This window comes from Vicugna pacos, chromosome 22 (genome assembly GCF_048564905.1).
Source record: "Vicugna pacos chromosome 22, VicPac4, whole genome shotgun sequence".
Taxonomy (NCBI): Eukaryota; Metazoa; Chordata; class Mammalia; order Artiodactyla; family Camelidae; genus Vicugna; species Vicugna pacos.
The window spans coordinates 28,597,509-28,615,265 of NC_133008.1; the positions used below are offsets into that span (position 1 = coordinate 28,597,509).

The 17,757-nt window shown below is 55.1% G+C and overlaps 1 protein-coding gene across 3 annotated transcripts in view; it reads left to right on the forward strand.

Annotated features, from left to right (window-relative positions):
* The first annotated feature begins 1,420 nt into the window (after nt 1-1,420).
* MLLT1 (MLLT1 super elongation complex subunit) overlaps nt 1,421-17,757 on the forward strand; it is a 57,110-nt gene continuing 40,773 nt past the window's right edge. Inside the window, exons 1-2 of one of the 3 annotated variants that reach the window (XM_072947848.1) lie at nt 1,421-1,672; nt 10,783-10,963. In XM_072947848.1, coding sequence (XP_072803949.1) covers nt 1,661-1,672; nt 10,783-10,963 — 193 coding nt within the window. In that variant the 5' untranslated portion in view covers nt 1,421-1,660. The remainder of the gene's footprint in view (nt 1,673-10,782; nt 10,964-17,757) is intronic. The other 2 variants (XM_072947847.1, XM_072947846.1) reach the window with 2 other exon arrangements.

The following is a 17,757-nucleotide window of genomic DNA, read 5'->3' on the forward strand; positions in this document are numbered from 1 at the left end:
GCAATTTGGAAAACCCTCAACAATTCAGAATGTAACCTAAGGCTAATTTCCCGTTTGAGTAAAGGGGAGGAGGCTGCGTTCCTGAAGCTCCTCTTCCCAGCAATTGTAGATTCAAAGGGTCTTCATGGAAAGCTTCCTTCAGAGACAAATTGCTGTGCCCCCTCTTCCCAAGCTGGCCGTACACCCGGCTTCTGATTCCGTAGACCAGGAGACCAGAATTCGCATTTCTAACAAAGCTCCTAGCGATGCTGAACCTGCTGTTTCAAGATCCACTTAGAACTGCTGATCTACTTATATCCAGTTATAGGATTAAAAAAAAATTAAGGTTGTACTCACATTAGAGTTGCTGCTTATTTTCTCAGCATGAGCTCCAATCTCTGCCCATCCCCACCCTCAACCCACGCACCAGCTCGCCCCGCCCTAGATGAAAAGGTACCGTGTTGCTCAGTACTGAGACAGCGGTCTGGTCTTCAGAGTTTTTGTCTGGACTTCTTTCCATTCCAAAGTTACTGATTTTCTAGCGCTGTTATTCAGAGCAAAGCAACCAGCCACACAACCTAATGAATACTTGGCTGATACTTACATCAGAAATGGAAGGGGAAAAAACACCCAGGTAGAAAACCCTAATTTTTAATTATAAGAAAGGATTTAAAAACCACTACTCAGGGGACCTCAAATCAAAGGCAGAAGTTCCAATATCCAAGAGACAAGTGGCTTACAGGATCCTGAAAAAGATGGGGTGATATGTTTACGTCCGATCTAAATACAGTTTACAATTGATACAGAAGTGTATCAATATGAGTAAACTAAAAACCGGTTTTTGGAGGGGTTAGCATGATAAATCTCCTGATGGTGAACTTCTTAGTTATGTCAATGTAGATTTCGAATGTGTATCATTCGGATTAACGTGGACTAGCATCACACCGTACTGTTTGTCTCCATTTTACAGATGCAAACCGAGACTCAGGGGAAGAAGGGAGTTGACCGGGCGGGCCATGGTGCAGATCCAGGATTGGAAAAATAATCTGCAGTTCCAGAGCCCAGGGTTCATTCCATCACACAGTAGCAACACGTGGCCAGGAAACAAAAGTGTCCCAGGGGATTCTTCCCTAGAGCTCTAACCCGCCACCTCAGCTCCGGCCCGGGGAGGCGCCCCGGGATGCTCTGACTACTAGGCAGCGCCCCTGTGGGCCGCAATGCGCAGGCGCGGCGCGCCCGTCCCGCCCCCGCCCCCCTCCACGTGCGGCGCACACCTCGCGCTCCCCTCCGCTGGGCTCGCCTCGCGCCTCCCTCCCTCCCTCCTCCCGCCCCTCCCGTCCTGGCCTCCCATTGGCTGCGGGCTTCGTCCCTCCGACCGCAGCCCGGCAGGCCCCCGCCAGATCGGAAGTCTCGCCCCACGAGCGGCCGTCCGCGCCGCCGATTGGCCCAGCCGGCTGGCAGTCGGGGCGGCGGGCCCGAGTCGGCGGCGGGGGCCCGCGGTCGGTGAGCGACCCGGGCTGGCGGTGGTTTCCGGTTCCGCGGGGCGGGCGGCCGGGAGCGGCGGCGGCGGCGGTGGCGGCGGCGGCGCCTGACAGACAATGAGGGCGGCGGAGAGGCGCTGAGCGGCGGCGGCGGCGGCGGCGAGCGACGCGGGGCCCGGGGGCGGGGCGGGGCGCCAGCCATGGACAATCAGGTGAGGAACGGCCGCGCCGCCCCAGCGCAGCCCGCGCCGCACCCCCGGTCCCCTCCCTCCTTCCCTCCCTCCCTTCCCCGCCCGCCCGGCCCGGCCCTCCTCGGTCCGGCCTCCCCGCCCCAGCTCGGCGCCCGCCCGCCCCGCTTTGTGCGCGCCCTTCGCTCCCCGGGCCTTTATGTGGGGCGGGGGCGCCCCTCCCCCAACTGCGACCCCCGCCGGGGCGGAGCGCCGCGGACTTCGCTGGGAATCCTGGCCCCCAGCTGCCCAGAGCCCCCTGGGACCCCCCTTGGAAGCCCGGTCTGGCCCATACCTTCGTGGGACGCCCCTTGTGACCCCACTTCAGCCCAGAACCCTCTGGGTCGTTCCTCGAGACCCCGGCCGGGCCCAGACCCCCCTGGGACTCCTCTTGTGACTCCAGCCCGACATAGAGCCCCCCGGGACATCCCTCGGGACCCTGGCCTAGTCTTGAGTCCCCGCAGACCCCCCGGGGATCCCTCAGATCCGACCTGTACCCCTTTTCCTCTCTAAATCCAGAGCCGGTTGGTGTCTCCTTCCCCCTCTGGATCCTTGGCCCTGAGTCTCCTCAAACTCCATGAGCCCTCAGCCTGCCGCCTCTTCTCTACATTTGACCTTTGCTGGGGTTTGAGCCCTCCCAGTACTCCTGGGACCTCAGTCTGCAGCCTCCTCCTCCCGCAGACTCAGGCCCACCCTAACCTTTCCCGTCATCCTCTTTCAGGCCTGTGCCCTCTGTTCCCTCTGATCCTGCCTCAACCTGAGCGCCTGTTTCTCCTCAAACCCTGGCGGGGTCCTGGGTCTTTTCCCACCAGGACCCAGGCCTGCGTTGAGCATCTGCCTTTTTGGACCTGGGCCTGTCTTCCTCAGATTCCTTTGACCTACCCTGCTGCCTCAGCTCCCTCTGGTTTCAGCCCTGGCCACTCTCCCGTGGACCCCAGGGCCTCAGGGGGCTGTCTCTTCACCTTCAGACCCTCTCCTCTTTGACCGGGCCCAGGGACAATTTCTGCTCTGCATTGGAGCCCACAAACCTTGCAGACACCAAATGCTTCACTCCCTCAACTTAGGCCTTCTTTGCACCCGTGACCCTGGTTTACGCTTCCCCACATTTTCCCACAGTCCAGATTTTCTCAGTCTAGTTCCTTTAACCTCAGTTATCCTCCCTTCAGAGAGGTGCAGTCTCTCCAGAACCCCTGTGCCTCTCTCCTTATGTTTAGGATCACCTGCTTCCTCCCAGCATCCCCCAGTCCGATGCTGAGACTGTGACCCACTACCCTCTCCCCCCAACACACCTCGTTTTCTCTGCCTTCCCCAGCATCTTGGAGCCTCCATCGAAGTCCTTGCTGCAAACCCAAGGTGTTCTCCAGCCTCCATCAACTCTCCCCACAGCTCCTCTCCCTTTGATCTGGAAACCTGGAGCTAATCCTGGTGAACCTAAGGCTGTTCTGCCCGCCCTCCACCCCTGGTTCCTCCTTCACCAGCTCTGTGCTGTTTCCTCTTGGGTCCCCAAACCCCTTCACCTCCTGAGGCCCAGGACCATTGCGGCCCCCAAGATTGGATCATTTATTTCTTCATTCTCCCTTGCTGCCTCTGGCTCCCAGGGGCGTAGGGCCAGGAAAGGCGGTATGGGGCTGTGGGGGTGGCAACTGAAATCCCCACCGTAAGTGAGGGCAGGTTGGGGCGTCCCTGGCTGCTGGCGCCACTCAGGCGGCTCTGTCTGGTAAGGTGCTGTGTGGCAGTCGGGTTTCAGGGGTGGGGGACGGAGACCTCCCCCCTGCCCAGTCCAGCTGCCCGTGGATCGCTGAGGCCTGTGCTTGTGGCGCCCTCTTGCCATGATTTCCTTCCCTTTTAGCCTTGGTATTGTACCTTTCTTTTGAGAGGTAAGGAATCGTTTATGACAGTTGAATGGTGGTGTGGTGTGAGTTCCTTTCCCTTGAAGGGGCAGAGCTTGTTGCTTCCGATCTGTATTAAGAAAGAAAATGAAATGTACCTTCAGTGTCCACTTTTTTTTAACTAAGCCCACCTCTGGGAAAGTCTCATTGGGCACCCCGCAGGCCTAGAATGTGGCTCCTGCCTCTCGGCCCACCCTCCGGTCCCCCGGGGACATGTCTTAGGCCCAAGTGTGTCCATCCCTGTTGTGATGTGTTGGGCCCTGGCTCTCTGGGTGGTTGTCATTCCTGTACATGGAGCAGTGAGAAGAGTTGGTGGTCTTGGTCTGGGACAGAGGGAAACGGTGGCCTTGCAGAGGTGCTGAGCACCCAGGTGGTGAGCACCCAGGGCCAGAGAGCGACCTCACCGCCACCCGGTGCGACAGCCTCAAGCTCTCGTGACTGTTTCAACTTAAACGGACCCGAATGAGAAAGTCAGTTCTTCAGTCGCACTGGCCACATTTTAAGGGCCCGGGAGTCACCACTACTGAGGTGCCAGCCACATTATGGGTCAGCGTAGAGAACGCATTTCCACCGAGGCAGCAGGTCCGCAGGTCAGCGCTGGTCTGGATCTCTGCACACGTATTTGCAAGTGAAACCTGTCCCCGAAGGAAAGTATGTGCCGCCCCGTAGTCTGATTCTCCATCCCTGGCTGTGTTTTCATGCAAATTTGGGAGAGGCCCAGGAACTGTGTCCATTCCTCACAGGGACAGCAGCCCCTGGGGAGACAGGAGAGAACGGTGTCTTTTGTCCCAATAGGTGAGCGGGCTGTAAGTGGTCCAGCGTGACTTCTGGTGTGAGAATAATGCTTTGAATCAGCCTCTCTTTCCTCCCCCGGTGCCCCAAGACTAGAACAGCCTCAGTGTGATGGGGACTGACAGGGCTTTCCCCTGAGGGCCTGCTTGCTTTGGGAGGCTCTGGTTCTCTTTCCCTTCCCGTTATATTCTCTAGAACTTTCAGGTCCAGCTGAGAAGGGGGATTTCGCGTTTTGCTCTGGGCTCCCAGGAGAAAGTCCTTCTGGTTCCTTTTGCTCTGACTGTACCCCACCTGTTTGAGTCCCCCACCTCTTGAGATTTGTATTTTTGGGGGGAGGAGGGATGATGTATTTGCAGGGGCAGGTCTTTGCTCACTCAGGGATCATGACTGGGAGGCATGTGGTTTATCTCTAAAGATGGTGGGGAGGGAATGAGTGTGGTTGCAGACTGAGAAGATGCTGGAAAAATGGGAAAGGAGGATGGGGCAGGGGTCGCCTAAGGAGCTGGAGGTGGTGTCAGCATCTGGGAGGTCCTCTTCCCAAAGGACCAGGGAGTCCTCCCTTCACAGAACCATCGGGCCCGGTTCCCGAGGTGGGTGGCCGACCAGCTGAACCACAGTTGTACTGAGCTTGCTGACTTTTCAGAAGGCTCTCCTAGGTTTGGGTTTGGGGACAGCTCCCCGTGGCCATACTCTGTTGCTCTGGAAGGGAGGCTTGTTTCTAACAGTGAGGGTCCATTTTACAGATGTGGAAATGCGGGCCCAGGAAGGCCCCACAAGGAACTGAGGCCCGGTGGGGTGCTCAGGTCGCTCTCGCTCTTTCCCCGACCTAGCAGAGAGAACATTGGAGGGGTGCAGAGCACCGACATGGGTGACGGGCTCCTCCCCCACCCAGCTCTGCAACTATCACCTGGAAAGTCGAGCCTCCAGGTTTTAAAATTGGAAAGTACGTTGTGAAGTACTTGAGAGTGGGAACCAGAGTCCTGATCTCTTTTATGTCCGTCGTAGTTTCTAATGCAAAGTTTTGCACTTGGCCTCACCGACTGTTGGTTAAATAAAAGGAATCACTCCCTCTGTCACCAGGCCCACCTGGCCTGGTGACAGATGCCTTTATTGGGGTTGTTCGTGTTCAGAATCTCCCAAGACTGCTTCCTGGAGATCTGGAGACAGCCTCACGTCAGCTGTGTGTGCATCCGCTGCACATCTGTGGGCGTTCCCTGCATGTTTAGTATACATCCTGTGCCAGGCCTGGGGAGGGTCAGGCTTCCCAGCAGCCTGACAGCTCTAAGGACTGTGGGTGGGTGTACATATCCTCATGGGCTATACACTTATCCTTGGAGACTTTCCAGTGACACATTCATTGAGCCCTTTCTTGTCCCTTTATCATTAATCTTATTGCCCTGGGTCAAAGGAATGAGGCTAGATGGAGGCAGAAGAGTTGCAGGGCAGACCACCAGCCCCTGTGTGCTAGCCTTTAGAGGACCAGGGTCTCCTGCCACTGTCATGAGAGGGCCCTGACCCTGGGCAGGCAGTCCTCACTTGAGAGGATTGTCATGGAGGAATATCTGTCCGTTCCCCATCTTTCTCACATTCTGATTCAGTGGCTGCTCCCCAGGCTGGGGTCCAGTTGGACTTGGCAGAATCAATTCAGGCTGATGAGGGAAAAGACTTTTCAGTGCTTTCCCCTCCTGGGAGGGGAGGGGAGGGATTGTAGCATCTGAGGGAATTAGATGCAGTAGCTAAACTTCAGGCATAATTATGCCACTTGGTGAAGTGCGAATTCCCAGAGGAAAGGGCATCTGTTGAAGTGAATTCCCACCAGAAGATCTGGGGAAGTCTTACGGATGCACTCACTAGTTAAAGACCTGCCTTCAGAGGCCAGGCTGAGGGCAGGGGCCGGAAGGATCTGGGAAAGAAAGGACTTTGGGGAGGGAGTTGCTGTTGGCCCCAGGCTGGCTCTCTGTCTCCACTACCCCACCCCCTCCATACCTGGAGGGAGCTGTGCTCCTTCCTGAAGAAGTGGCCGGGAAGCCGCCCTCTGGGGTCCATTCGCCTGGCTTGCAGGACTTAGGATTCTGGCCCTTGGATTCAAACTGCCTGCTGCCAGCTGGCCTGGAGAGGGGGCAGTGTCCAGCTGGGGCCCTCAGCCCAGACGTAACTGTCCCCAGATGGCCCTTGGAGCCGTCGAGTCTCTGCTTCATCTCTGTTGCAGGTCTTAGGGATGATTTTCCAGAATTAAAATGGTTAACTCTTTCCAGAGCTGGCCTGGAATGTTCCCCTTTGTTCTGGGCGTGGGTGGCGAAGTGGCCCCCAAATGCTGGGATGTGGTGGTGACTGAGGCCGGGCCCTGGGCGCCACTTCCTGCCGTCCACTCCGGAGGTTCTGCCGAGTGCCTCCCAGCGGCACGGGACAGGTGAGACTCATCACTCCAAGACAGCCATGAGCTTACTAACCCAGCCGGCAGTGAGCCTCCCGAGCCAGGCGCCCTTCTGGAGAAACAGCTCGCTGATCTGCTTCAGTCCTTTGGTTCTGATGGACGGAGAAGGAGTCCAGGTGGAGTCAGGAAGAAGGGGGGAGAATCCTCAGAGGTGGAATTGGCTGAGCCGTGTAATAAATTACCGGGACTTGACAAGTCAAAATAGTTCACGGGGCTCAGCTTTGCTTGCCTCCGGCTCAGTGTAGCTTGAATGTCTTACTGAATCAGTGATTTCTTTTCAAATATAGTGTCCCCAAATCTGTGTTATTCCACCATCTTTAATTCTTAGAAGATTCTAGCATTCGGGGGAGATTGCCTCTCCTGAGTGCCCCAGGGTGTGCAGTTGTTGGCACCTGGGGTCTGGGCGGTGTCAAGGCTGAGCTGGCACCAGCCCCCAGGGCAGAGATGCCGCCCGGGCAGAGCTCTGGGCACGGCCTGCCGGCTGCAAAGATTACCCATCGCACTTCAGAACCTTCCTGTTTACTTTGGCCTTCAGAGTGTCTTTTTGGCACTTCCATTTTCCCCCTTGGATGGAACTGTGGTCTTCCCTTCTTTCACAATCGCTGCTCTGCCGCTCGTGTGCCCTAGGTAGGAACCCCACGTGATCAGAAATGCTGGGAAGGCGGCTGGGCTGGTGAACAGCAGGATCTGCGGTGACATCTCATCACCTGGGGATTAACTCTAAAGTACCAGTGTATTGTTGTGATTATGCGTGTCTGATTTTCCACCTGTAACCCTCCCCGCAGTCCAGGGATTGTCTCCCGATTCCTCAATGTGAAAACAGGTCTGAGAGAAGGGCAGACAGTGTTCTTTACACACTTGTAAGTGTGTGTGGTGATTACAGCCTATTTGGATTTATGTAAATATTGTTTGGATTTGTTATCTTGAACGTTGTTCATAAGCATCGCTCTTCAGATCGAAGCTTGTGGTTGATTTGAACATTACTTGTTTATCCAGACACTCAGTCCTTCATCTGTAGTTTTTGGTGAGTGTTTCCCCTCGAATGTCGCCATACTCCTCACTCTGCCCACCCGGCCAGCCACCACGAGGCATCCTAGCTGCCTGGGTCTCCTGGTCTCGCCTCCATCCACCCTGAGTCCTCCCAGTTCTCCCATTTCGGGCCCCTTTTCCAGCCACTTCCTTTGGTTGCCTCCCAGCGGGCTCGTTGTTGTCTGCCTGTCCTTTTCTGCCTTCAGCCCAGACTGTGCACAATTGCTGGGACACCTTCACTCAGCTTCTGTGTCCTCGAACCCATCACCTGCATGTGCTGGGCTGTAATTTCTGTTGTGTCCAATCTAAGTGCTCCATCCCAGTCCCCACCCCTCCCACCAGTGGACCGGTCCTGGCGGTCCCTGTTCTTTTCCCTAGGAGCCTCATGGGGACTGTCATCCTGTGCGGGCAGAGGGGAGCTCTGCCTTGTTGTCACAGCTGGCTTGCTAAGTACCCATGGTCTCCTGCCAGCTCTTCCAGATGTAGAGACCACCTTGTCCTTATCTGTCATCTTGGCCCTTCCCTCTTGGAATGCACTGCTTAGAACTCACTGATCTAGGGAGCCTCTTTAGTTAAATTCAGTGTTGCTGATGCCTTGTGCAGCATGGTTCCAGCATAGAGGTTAAAAGGACAGTGAGATGTGGCCCCCGGAGACAGCAGTGGACGGTGAGGTGCAGGGTCGGGATGAAGTGGGCACCATGGAGTTGGTTGTACATTGACTGCTTTGGAGACCCCAGGCCTGGTTGGTTCCCAGTATGGTGATCGGTCAGAAAGGGCTCTGGAGAGAGTAGCACTCAGCCAGGGCTTAAGGGGCGAGTGGAATTGCAGTCAGCAGAGACGTCAGCATGGGGCACCCTGGGCTGCAGGGTAGGGACACGAAGGTGGATGGGAGCGGACGCCCGGGGTGTTCCAGGATGGCTAGCGTCTGGCTGAGCTGGAGTGGAGGGGTGTGTGTTTCCTGTGCTTCCTCAGTTCTGCGCCTGGAAGTCCGGCTGCCAACTTAGCAACAGCCTCTCTGTGTGTGAGCACACACGTGTGTGTGGTGGGGGGCCTTATGTATGTGACATTTACACAGGCTCTGCAAGATCCTCTCCGATTTCTGGCGAGAGAGTGAAAATGAGCATCTCATACTGGAGGAGACGCAGGTGGGAGACGGCAGGTGTGCTGAGGCCTGGGGAGTTTAGTCTGAGGGAGCAGCAAGCCATCAAAAACTTTGAAGCTGGGCAAGCGATAGGATCTGTCTGCCCTGTGTCCCCGGTGGTGACTGAGCAGCGAGAGGAGGCTGGGCCTGAATGCAGTTTCTGGCTCCACAGAAGAGGCGGGTACTGGTGGGCCTGTGGCCCCAGGGATGCCCGGGGCCAGGCGGTGAGAGGGAGGGTGGAAAGCGCGAGTGGGAGGTTTCTGGTCTGGGAGGTGTGGGATCCACGTCGCCGGTCAACTTGCTCCTGGTTATCTTAGCACTTAGGAGCAAGTGTCCACTTGGCCTGTGCTTTCTTTGTAACATTGTTGACTTTGATACTAGGTGTCAGGCTGTATCTGTGTGAAGTCTGGGGAGGATTTCACAGACCAGTGTGGGTGTGTGCAGTAGGTCCCTAACAGTGGCTTTGGCCAGCCTCGGTGGTACGGGAGCTTTGAAGTGTTATGGCTGCTTGTGGAGTGGAGTGGTGCTGGTGTGTGCTGCCTCGGATCCACGGGCATAAGGAAAGGAGCCTGGCCGCCCAGGCTGCGGGTCCACAGCCCCTGTCCCCAGGTGGCTTCATGCCTGCCTCCCAGCCTCACTGTGAAACACTATTCTAATTTTAAAACGGAAAGCCAGCGTGTGTGCAGATGACTCGGGTGACCCCAAGGCTCTCTGTTTCTCCAGAAGGCTCTTTGTGGGACAATGGAGAATGAAAATACTTTAATCACGGACTTGGGTGGGTTGGCCAGAATGGCAGAGTGACTGAGGGAGTGACACACACACCTGGGCTTGGCCCACCCTAGCTGAGCCACCTTGCTGGTGCTGCTCGGCAGCTCCCTCATGGAGCCTTGGTTTCCTCGTTCATAGAACGAGGTATACAGTCTGCCCTCCACATCTGTGGGTCTGCTTCCTCAGGTTCAATCAACTGTGGATCGAAAATATTCAGGAAGAAAATTCCACAAAGTTCCAAGAAACAAAACTTGAATTTGCTGAAAAGTGTCACAACAATTATTTACGTAGCGCTTACATGTATTTGCTACTCACCTCGCATTTACATTGTACCAGTTTTATAAGTAACCTAGAGGTGATTTAAAGTGTGCAGGAGGGTGTTCGCAGGTTATATGTCAACACTAAGCCATTTTATGTAAGGGACTTGAGCACCCGTGGATCTTGATATGGTATCCTCAGGGTTGGGAACCAGTCCCCCAGGGATACTGAGGGACGACTGTAATTGCATTACAGGTCACTCTGTTGTATTCCTGGAGATCATGGTGAGGGTTAATACTCTGCACCGAGTCACCTTCGATGCGCCAGCATAAGAGCAGAGCAAGAAAACCATTAGGGGGATGATTTCCGATTGTGGGAAATGCTGAGACGTCAGCGTGATAAAGAGTGATGAGGGAGTGCTTTCAGACTGGGTGGCAGGGAAGGCTTCCCTGAGGAGGCGACAGTCAGGCTGAGACCTCAGTGACAGGAAGGAGCCAGCTTTGAGAAGGCCTGGGGGAGATCATCTGAGGCAGAGGAAACCACAGTTGCCAAGGCCCTGAGGCAGGCTGGGGAGGGGCAAGGGGAGGACGATGGAGGAGATGCAGGGACCCAGTGGAGTCCCTGGGAAGAGGGGACAGTGTGGGAAGCCATTCACACAGGCCCCGTGCCCCAGGGAGCTCTTCCCGCGCTTTGGGTGGGCCTGGGGAGTTCCTGCATTTCCTGTGCTCTGTAGGCCCTGCTCTGGGCTTTGCACTGACCCCGTGCCCGCTTCTGTCTCCCCCAGTGCACTGTCCAGGTCAAGTTAGAGCTGGGACACCGCGCCCAACTGCGCAAGAAGCCCACCACCGAGGGGTTCACGCATGACTGGATGGTGTTCGTCCGCGGTCCCGAGCAGTGTGAAATCCAGCACTTCGTGGAGAAGGTGGTCTTCCGGCTGCACGACAGCTTCCCCAAGCCCAAGCGCGGTGAGTGCCCCAGCCCCGGCTGGCACCAGCCTCTTCCGCTGTCCCCAGAAAGGCCCATGTCACCCTGTCCCCGGGTGCGGCCCCTCAGCACAAGGTGAGAGCCCATCAGCCAGGCTAGCCCTGCTCTGATCCTCCACAGGCCTCTGCCCTCCACCTGCTTCTCCCTCAGCCATGGGTCTCGCCGTGAGGAAACCCAGCAGAGGTAGTGACAGTGTCTGCCACTGTCATTACTTAGACTTGAGGGGCTGAGAAGCGTCCAGAGGAGGGAGTGAGTGGGGAGGGTGGCAGACGCCTGCCTGTTGAGTGATCAGGACGTAGCTTACTGGGCCCATGTTTGATGAGAGATGCCTTTTCAAGAAGCTGTGATACGGGGGGCAAAAACTGGAAAAGTCGCTTGTGTGGCTCCTGCCTTCTTTTCCTGCTCCCCCCTTCGGACTGCCGTCTGTGAAGCACAGAGCCTTGTTTGTGAGGTCCACAAAGAACTGGGTTCCCTGTGGCCGCAGTCTGGCCGGGCAGAGGCGGGAACTCTTCCAGCGGGCGGGGCGGGACAGCCCTGCCTGGAGAAGTTGACGGGGAATTTGGAGTGAAGTCTGTGGCTGTCCTGTGAGCTCTTGGGGGGCCAGGGCATGTCAGCTGTTTTCACCATTCAGGCCCCCCACCCCGTGAAGCCCGGCACCTCACGGGCTCCAATAAATATTTCTTCAGTGGTTGTGTAGATAAAGGAATGAAGGACTGTTTGCCAGAAAAGTGCTTCAGGGATGGGAGAGCTGCTGCTGGGCCCCTGACCCCTCTACCCATAGTTGGAAGGAGGCAGAGCCAGCGTCTTACCGTTTAGCAGGGAGACCCCGAGTGCTACGAAGTAGGAACTCCTGGTTCAGAAGGGAAGGCAGTCAAGATTCCTAAGTGGCTCAGTAGCCATTTCTTTTGCTTTTGGTTTCTTCCGTCAGCTTTCAGCTGTTCCTTTCCTTTGTTTCTCCTTTCCTGAATCTTCATCTTCTCCCCTTTTCCGTCTTTCCTCTCTGAGCCCCTTGGAGAGAGCAGATCTGGTTACCGACAATAGCAGGTGTCTGTAAAGCACCTCTTGGTAACAGTAATACATGCCACTTACCGGGCTCGTCCTGCTGAGAAGCCGCTTTCTTGCTCCCCACGACCCTCTTTTACAGATGGGGAGCAGGCCCAGGGGTCTTAAGCTGCCTGCGCTTTCAATCCCGGGAGCGCGCTGGGGGTGGAGTCTGCCGTGCTGTGGGCGGGGCCTGCCTGTTTTTATTGGCGCTGGGCCACGCCCCTTCGTTCTGGGCGCCAGCGGTCTCACAGTGCCCTGTCCTGGCGCGGGCGCCTGCTTTCTCAGGCAGCTGCCACTCCAGTTCCTTCACCACCTCCCTCGCCCTGCTCTTTCCGGGAGGGCCCAGGATGATGATTCCCACCCACCTGCTTATTTCATCTTCCTCCCCTCCAGGTCCATCACCAAACAGCTGCTCAAAGTAATACTAATAGCGTCTGTTTGTCCCGCACTCGCTCTGTGCCGTGTACTGTGCTCTTGGCCGCTCTGCGTCACAGGGCCTCCCAGGATCCCAGCCAGGTAGATGTGGAAACTGAGAGTCCAGAGAGGCCCAGGCACCTGTTCGTGATCACGTGGAAATGGCACATCCTTCAGTCTCCCAGTGTCTGAAAACTGGGTTTTGAGTGGAGCTCACTCTTGTGAAGTGTCAGTTTGCCTTCAGAGTTTAAATTAGTAGCTGAACCGCGCTTGTTTGCAGTGTGTCCGTGCAGCCTGTACACAGTGGGCAGCTGCATCGCCTGTCAAATGTAAACGCCTACTCACTGTTGTCAAGGAAAAATGGATCAGGTGAAGGATCCAGTGAGTTTCTTACAGGACTCTGCCCCAGCCTCTGAAATGATACTTTATGTGCTTAAAAAGTGTCTTGTAAATCAGGTATATACCTGTAACACACCCAGCAGAGATGGGCCAGGTGGGACATTTCCACCTCCCATTCCGTCAGCAGTGAAACCTCCCTAGGACAACCTTTCTAGTCCTTTCTGGGTTATGTCCTGCCTTAACACTTTAAAGCAGTAGAAGCCCATTTGCTTCTTATTTCTAGATTTTTCACATTAAAAGTTTTTTTTTATTTACTTATTAACATGGAGGGTTTGACTTTCTCCTAAGCTGGGACCTCTTTCACCCACCATCTCCTCTCCTCGTGTTAAGTGATAATGTTTCGCGGCCACTGTCTCTGTGAGTGAGTGAGGTGAGCCCGCCTAACTTTGGGCCTTCCACGGAGGCTCTGTCTCCCTTTCTGGGAGCCCTCACCTGCCCGGCTCGCGCGCCCTTTCTCTGCTCAGTACACACCCACACAGCCGCGTGCTTCTTAGCCTCTGTCTGTTATATTTTTCTCTGCATCGTGCTAAAGTGTCTTATGTATTACTTATCTATCTTGTCCATCACCCCCTCCATCGCCCGTCTTGCCATACAGTTTGCTGCTGTGTCCCTGGTGCTGAAAGGAAACAGTAGGTGCTGACTAAATATTTGTTGAATGAATAAATGGATTCTTCAGCGCTGTCAACTTTGGCCAAGGTCTCCTGACTTTCCACCTGGGAAGAGAAGGGCAGGAGCACCTTGAGCCTTACACCCCTCCTCCTGGGAGCTGCACTTGACATTGTTAAGGTTATTCAATGGAAATCTCGAGGCTTCTGCTCCAGGATTGGAGATTAAGTCTAGAAGTTGGCAGCCAGCGAAGGGCACTGACTGTTGACTCTCTCCACTGTTGGGCTGGTCCGGATCCTCTCTGTGAACTCTGGGCCACTCCAAGGAGAACATTCAAGGTCACGTCAAGGTCAGATGGGCCCTTTGTATCATCCTTGGTTAAAGTTTGGCCCTGTTTACTTTGCTTCATGTTTGGCCCGTGGCTTTGTGAACACCCTTTGCTTCTTCTCCCCGCTTGTGCTGCATCTTCATCAGAGGTGCTTCGCCTTTTTCCCATCCTCTGCATCATTCCATTTATTCGGTGGAGTTTTTCCCCCTCTGGATATTTCATTCTGGTCTCTTCCTCCTCTAATCAGAGCTGGCTCCTCTCAAGGCCGCCTCTTCAGTCATCTCTGTGGGACTTTACTATTATCCTGGGGGGATTTACCTGTTACCCTATGTTTTGGTTTATTTCCTGTCTTACTTAGGTAATTTCTCAGGAAATATCCCAAGAGATTAATTACTGAAGCAGTTTCAAAAGAATGGTATGTGGGGAGTAAACTCTGGCTCTCAATATATCTGAAGTGCTGCTGTCCTGCGCCCACACTTGAATGGAGGTTTAGTTGGGAATAATAGTCTAGTTTGAGAATTACTATCACTTAGAGCTTCCGAAGAACTGCTTCGTTGTCTTCGGAGAAGTCCAGAGCTGTTGGTTTCTCCTTCTGTTGTAGGTGACCTGTTTTTTGTTTGTTTGTTTTTTGATTTTTCTCTGAAAACATACAGGATTTTTTTTTATGACATTGTTCCTGGGATCTTTTTTGTTTATTTGTTCATCATGTTGGACACTTGGTGTCCTTCATTCTAGCTCTGTAAGTTTTCTTCTTCTATTTCTTTGACAATTTCTTTCCATCTGTTTATTTTCTGTTTTCTCTTTCTAGGATGCTTATTATATAACTTTTCTGTAATTAAATCTTTTCATCTGTAAAGTGGGAACAGTTGCATCTGCCTCATAAGGTTGTTGGAAGGATTACATGAGTTATATTGTACCAAGTGCTGAGACTACTGCCTGACACACAGTAGGTGTTTTATAAATAGTAGCCACTGTTGACAGTTGTTTCATCTGCTGAGTTTTTTTGTGTGGCTCACCTTTTTAAAAGAATGTGTCTTTTTGCTCTACATTCTGGGACATTTCCTCAACTTTATTTTCTGACCTTTCTGTTGAATTAAAAAATTGTAAGTACTATATTTGTAATATCTAAGAGCCCTTTCTTACTCTTTAGTTTTCCTTTTGAAAAGTATCTTGTTTTCATTTGTTGGGCATGTTGAATCTGAGGACATTGGCTCTATTTTTTGTTCTTTTTCCCAAGTTCTCTTGTGGTCTGCAGAGTATTCCTGTTTCTTTGGTCTCTTTCCTCCAGGTGGGATTGCGTATTGAGTGCTCTGTTTAGGGCAGGATGGGTTCTGTTTACCAGTGGGCTTCTGGTTAGGGAGGTTGGGCCCCCAAACTTCCTGAGTGAGGAGGGCTTTACTCTGGGGTCCAGTTTTTACATCATAAGCTTTCGCCTCCTCTAGATGGTTGACTTTTCTCGCAAGACATGGAACCATCTGGATTTCCCAGAGGAGGCATGAAACGGCCTGTGCCAGGGTGGGGGCGATGACGGGAGGGACCCCCAGGACTGTTGTTCCCGCCATTAGTCACCCCCCTCTTCCTCTCCCAGCCCCACCCCACCCTCCACGGGGCCTGTGGACGCCACAGCCCCCTCCTGCTGGGGCTCTGGCTCTGGCCAGGCTCCCGCCTGCCCTGCGGCACCCGTGCTGCCTTCTGGGCTGCAGCCTCCTCTTCCTGTTCCTTGCCCGGCACACTCTCACTTACTTTCTGCCTTCTAGAAATTTCTTGGCTGCTCACATCACCTCCCTCCCCTCTTTACTCTGCTGGTTATCTTGTATCGTATTGGGATCACTTTGGTTTCCGTGGGCCCTGAGGGGGGACAGCAGGCCAGTGCATCTGCTCAGTCTCGCGCATCTGGAAGCCTGTCCTCTGGCCCCTCTGCCCCATCTCTGAAAGGATGAGATGTTTTTCGGTCTTGGAATGCCTGTCGTGTGATAAGCCTTCAGAGAGATTGAGAAACGCTCAGTAGAGTCCCTTCCTTGAAGGGGTTTGTTGTCTGTTAGAGTGATCAAGGTCAGAGGTGACACGTATGCTTGGAAAGATAACTGCCCTCAGTGGGTGTAAGTGACCAGAGGTCAGAGTCCAGGGAAACCAGGTCCTTTCTTGTCAGGAGGTGGGCCCCGATGCGGGCCTTAATGGCTGAGGGATTTAGACTGAGAGTGGGTGGGGAGGAGATGGGTGCAGGGGTGGGGTGTGCGGGCAAGCCCCCTGGCGCCCCCTCGCCTGCGCCCTCTGTTGGGGGTTGTGCAGTGAGCTTAGGCTGCCCTTCCTCCCTGCTCTGCTTCTACTCCTCTTCCCACGTGCGGATTTGTTCAGCAAGTATTCAGGTGCCTGCTGGGTGTGTGGTCTCGTGCTGAGTCTGGACACAGAGGGCAGACTGCAGTGCGCTCACGGTTGGTGGGGTTGGGGAAAGCGTTCATGCAGCGGGAGAGACTCGGGGAGAGATGGGCCATGACCCGGCCTCCCTGTCCAGATTACTCCTTGTTCCTGGACCTGCCTCTGACTTCAGTAGAGGACCTGACAGAGGCATGACATGTGGCCCGCTCAGCAGTACTTGTTGAATGTCTCCAAAAGGTCTGGCCCTGGTCTTGGCCCTGGGGATGTCACACTAAGTGAGAAGGAGCTTAGGTAGGACTGAGGAAGATGGACACAGTAAGCAGGAGAAGTCCTGTGAGTGAGACATGCAGGATGCGTGGGGGGCAAGGGGGTTCCCAGAGCAGGGGCTGCTGCTCAGAGATGGGTCCCCAGAGGAGGTGATCTGCGATCTGAGAGTGTGGCTGGCTTTTAGGACCTGAGGATGGGCTAGTAAGAGATGGGGCTGGAGGTGATGGAGCACTTGCAGGCCCCCTCAGTGGGCTGGAAGTCAGTCCTGAGGGCAGTGGGGAGCCATCAAGAGGCATGGATTTGTGATTCAGAACAATCCTGCCTGCAGAAGATACCTTGAGTGAGCCTGAGGCAGGCCAGCTGGTGAGGTGCTGGGCAGAGACCCCCGTGAGAGGCATGGCGCCTGGGCTGGATTGGAGGCACAGGCACCAGGTGGAGGTGTGGTCCAGAGATGTTTAGAGGAAGACTTCATGGTGCTTGGGGACAGCAAGCTGCAGGAGAGGGAGGAGCTGAGGTGTCCTGGGGGCCTCAGGTGATTGGTGGGCAGCCTGGGTCCGGAGCTGAGGGACACTGGGGAGGTGCAGATTTAAGAGGGAATGAAGAGGCAGTTTGGGGGGACTGCATTTGAGGTGCCCATCCAGCACCCATGGGAGGACGTCTGAGGAGCAGGAGACTGATTAGAATAGAGATTTGGGGCTGAGGTCACCCCCCATGGTGTCTCCAGGTTGCCTGGACAACCTCCTGTGGTCTAACAGGCAGAGCCACGCCTTACTTCCGGTGGGCTGTTGGTCAGACTGAGGGTGACCGAGCTTACTCCTGGGGACTGGAGGTGTCCCCTTGGCCTTTGTCATCATCGAGCACCTGACACTGTCAGATGTGGGTCTCAGAGGGGTGAATGACTGAATGCAGTCACTGCTGGGTTTGGTAGCAACAGTGATTCACATGTAGATGGGGAGGTCAGGTGATGGTGCTCAGGGTGCCCAGCTGGGGTCACTGCTGGCCCCCAGGAGGCTGTGCTTCAGTTGGGCCCATGGTTGTTTCCCCTGGTGGGGAAGTCAGTCCAGTTGAGCAAGCCTCGAACCCCAGCCACGTGCAAGGCCCTGTCCTTGGGAGCTTTCCCCGCGGCGGGGGCCTGGAGCTGGGACAGCCCCGCTGGAGGCGGGGAGGGGGCTGGAGCCCGGCTGGAGGCAGGTGGCCAGAGGGGGCCCTGAGGGGAGGTTCCTGGAGCCACAGCTGGCTCACACCCGTGTCTGTCCCTGCAGCTTCTGTCTGTGGGGCCAGTGGGGGCTCCAGGAGCCTAAGCTCAAGTCCCCCCCCACTCTGCGGTTTGCAGCCTGGGGT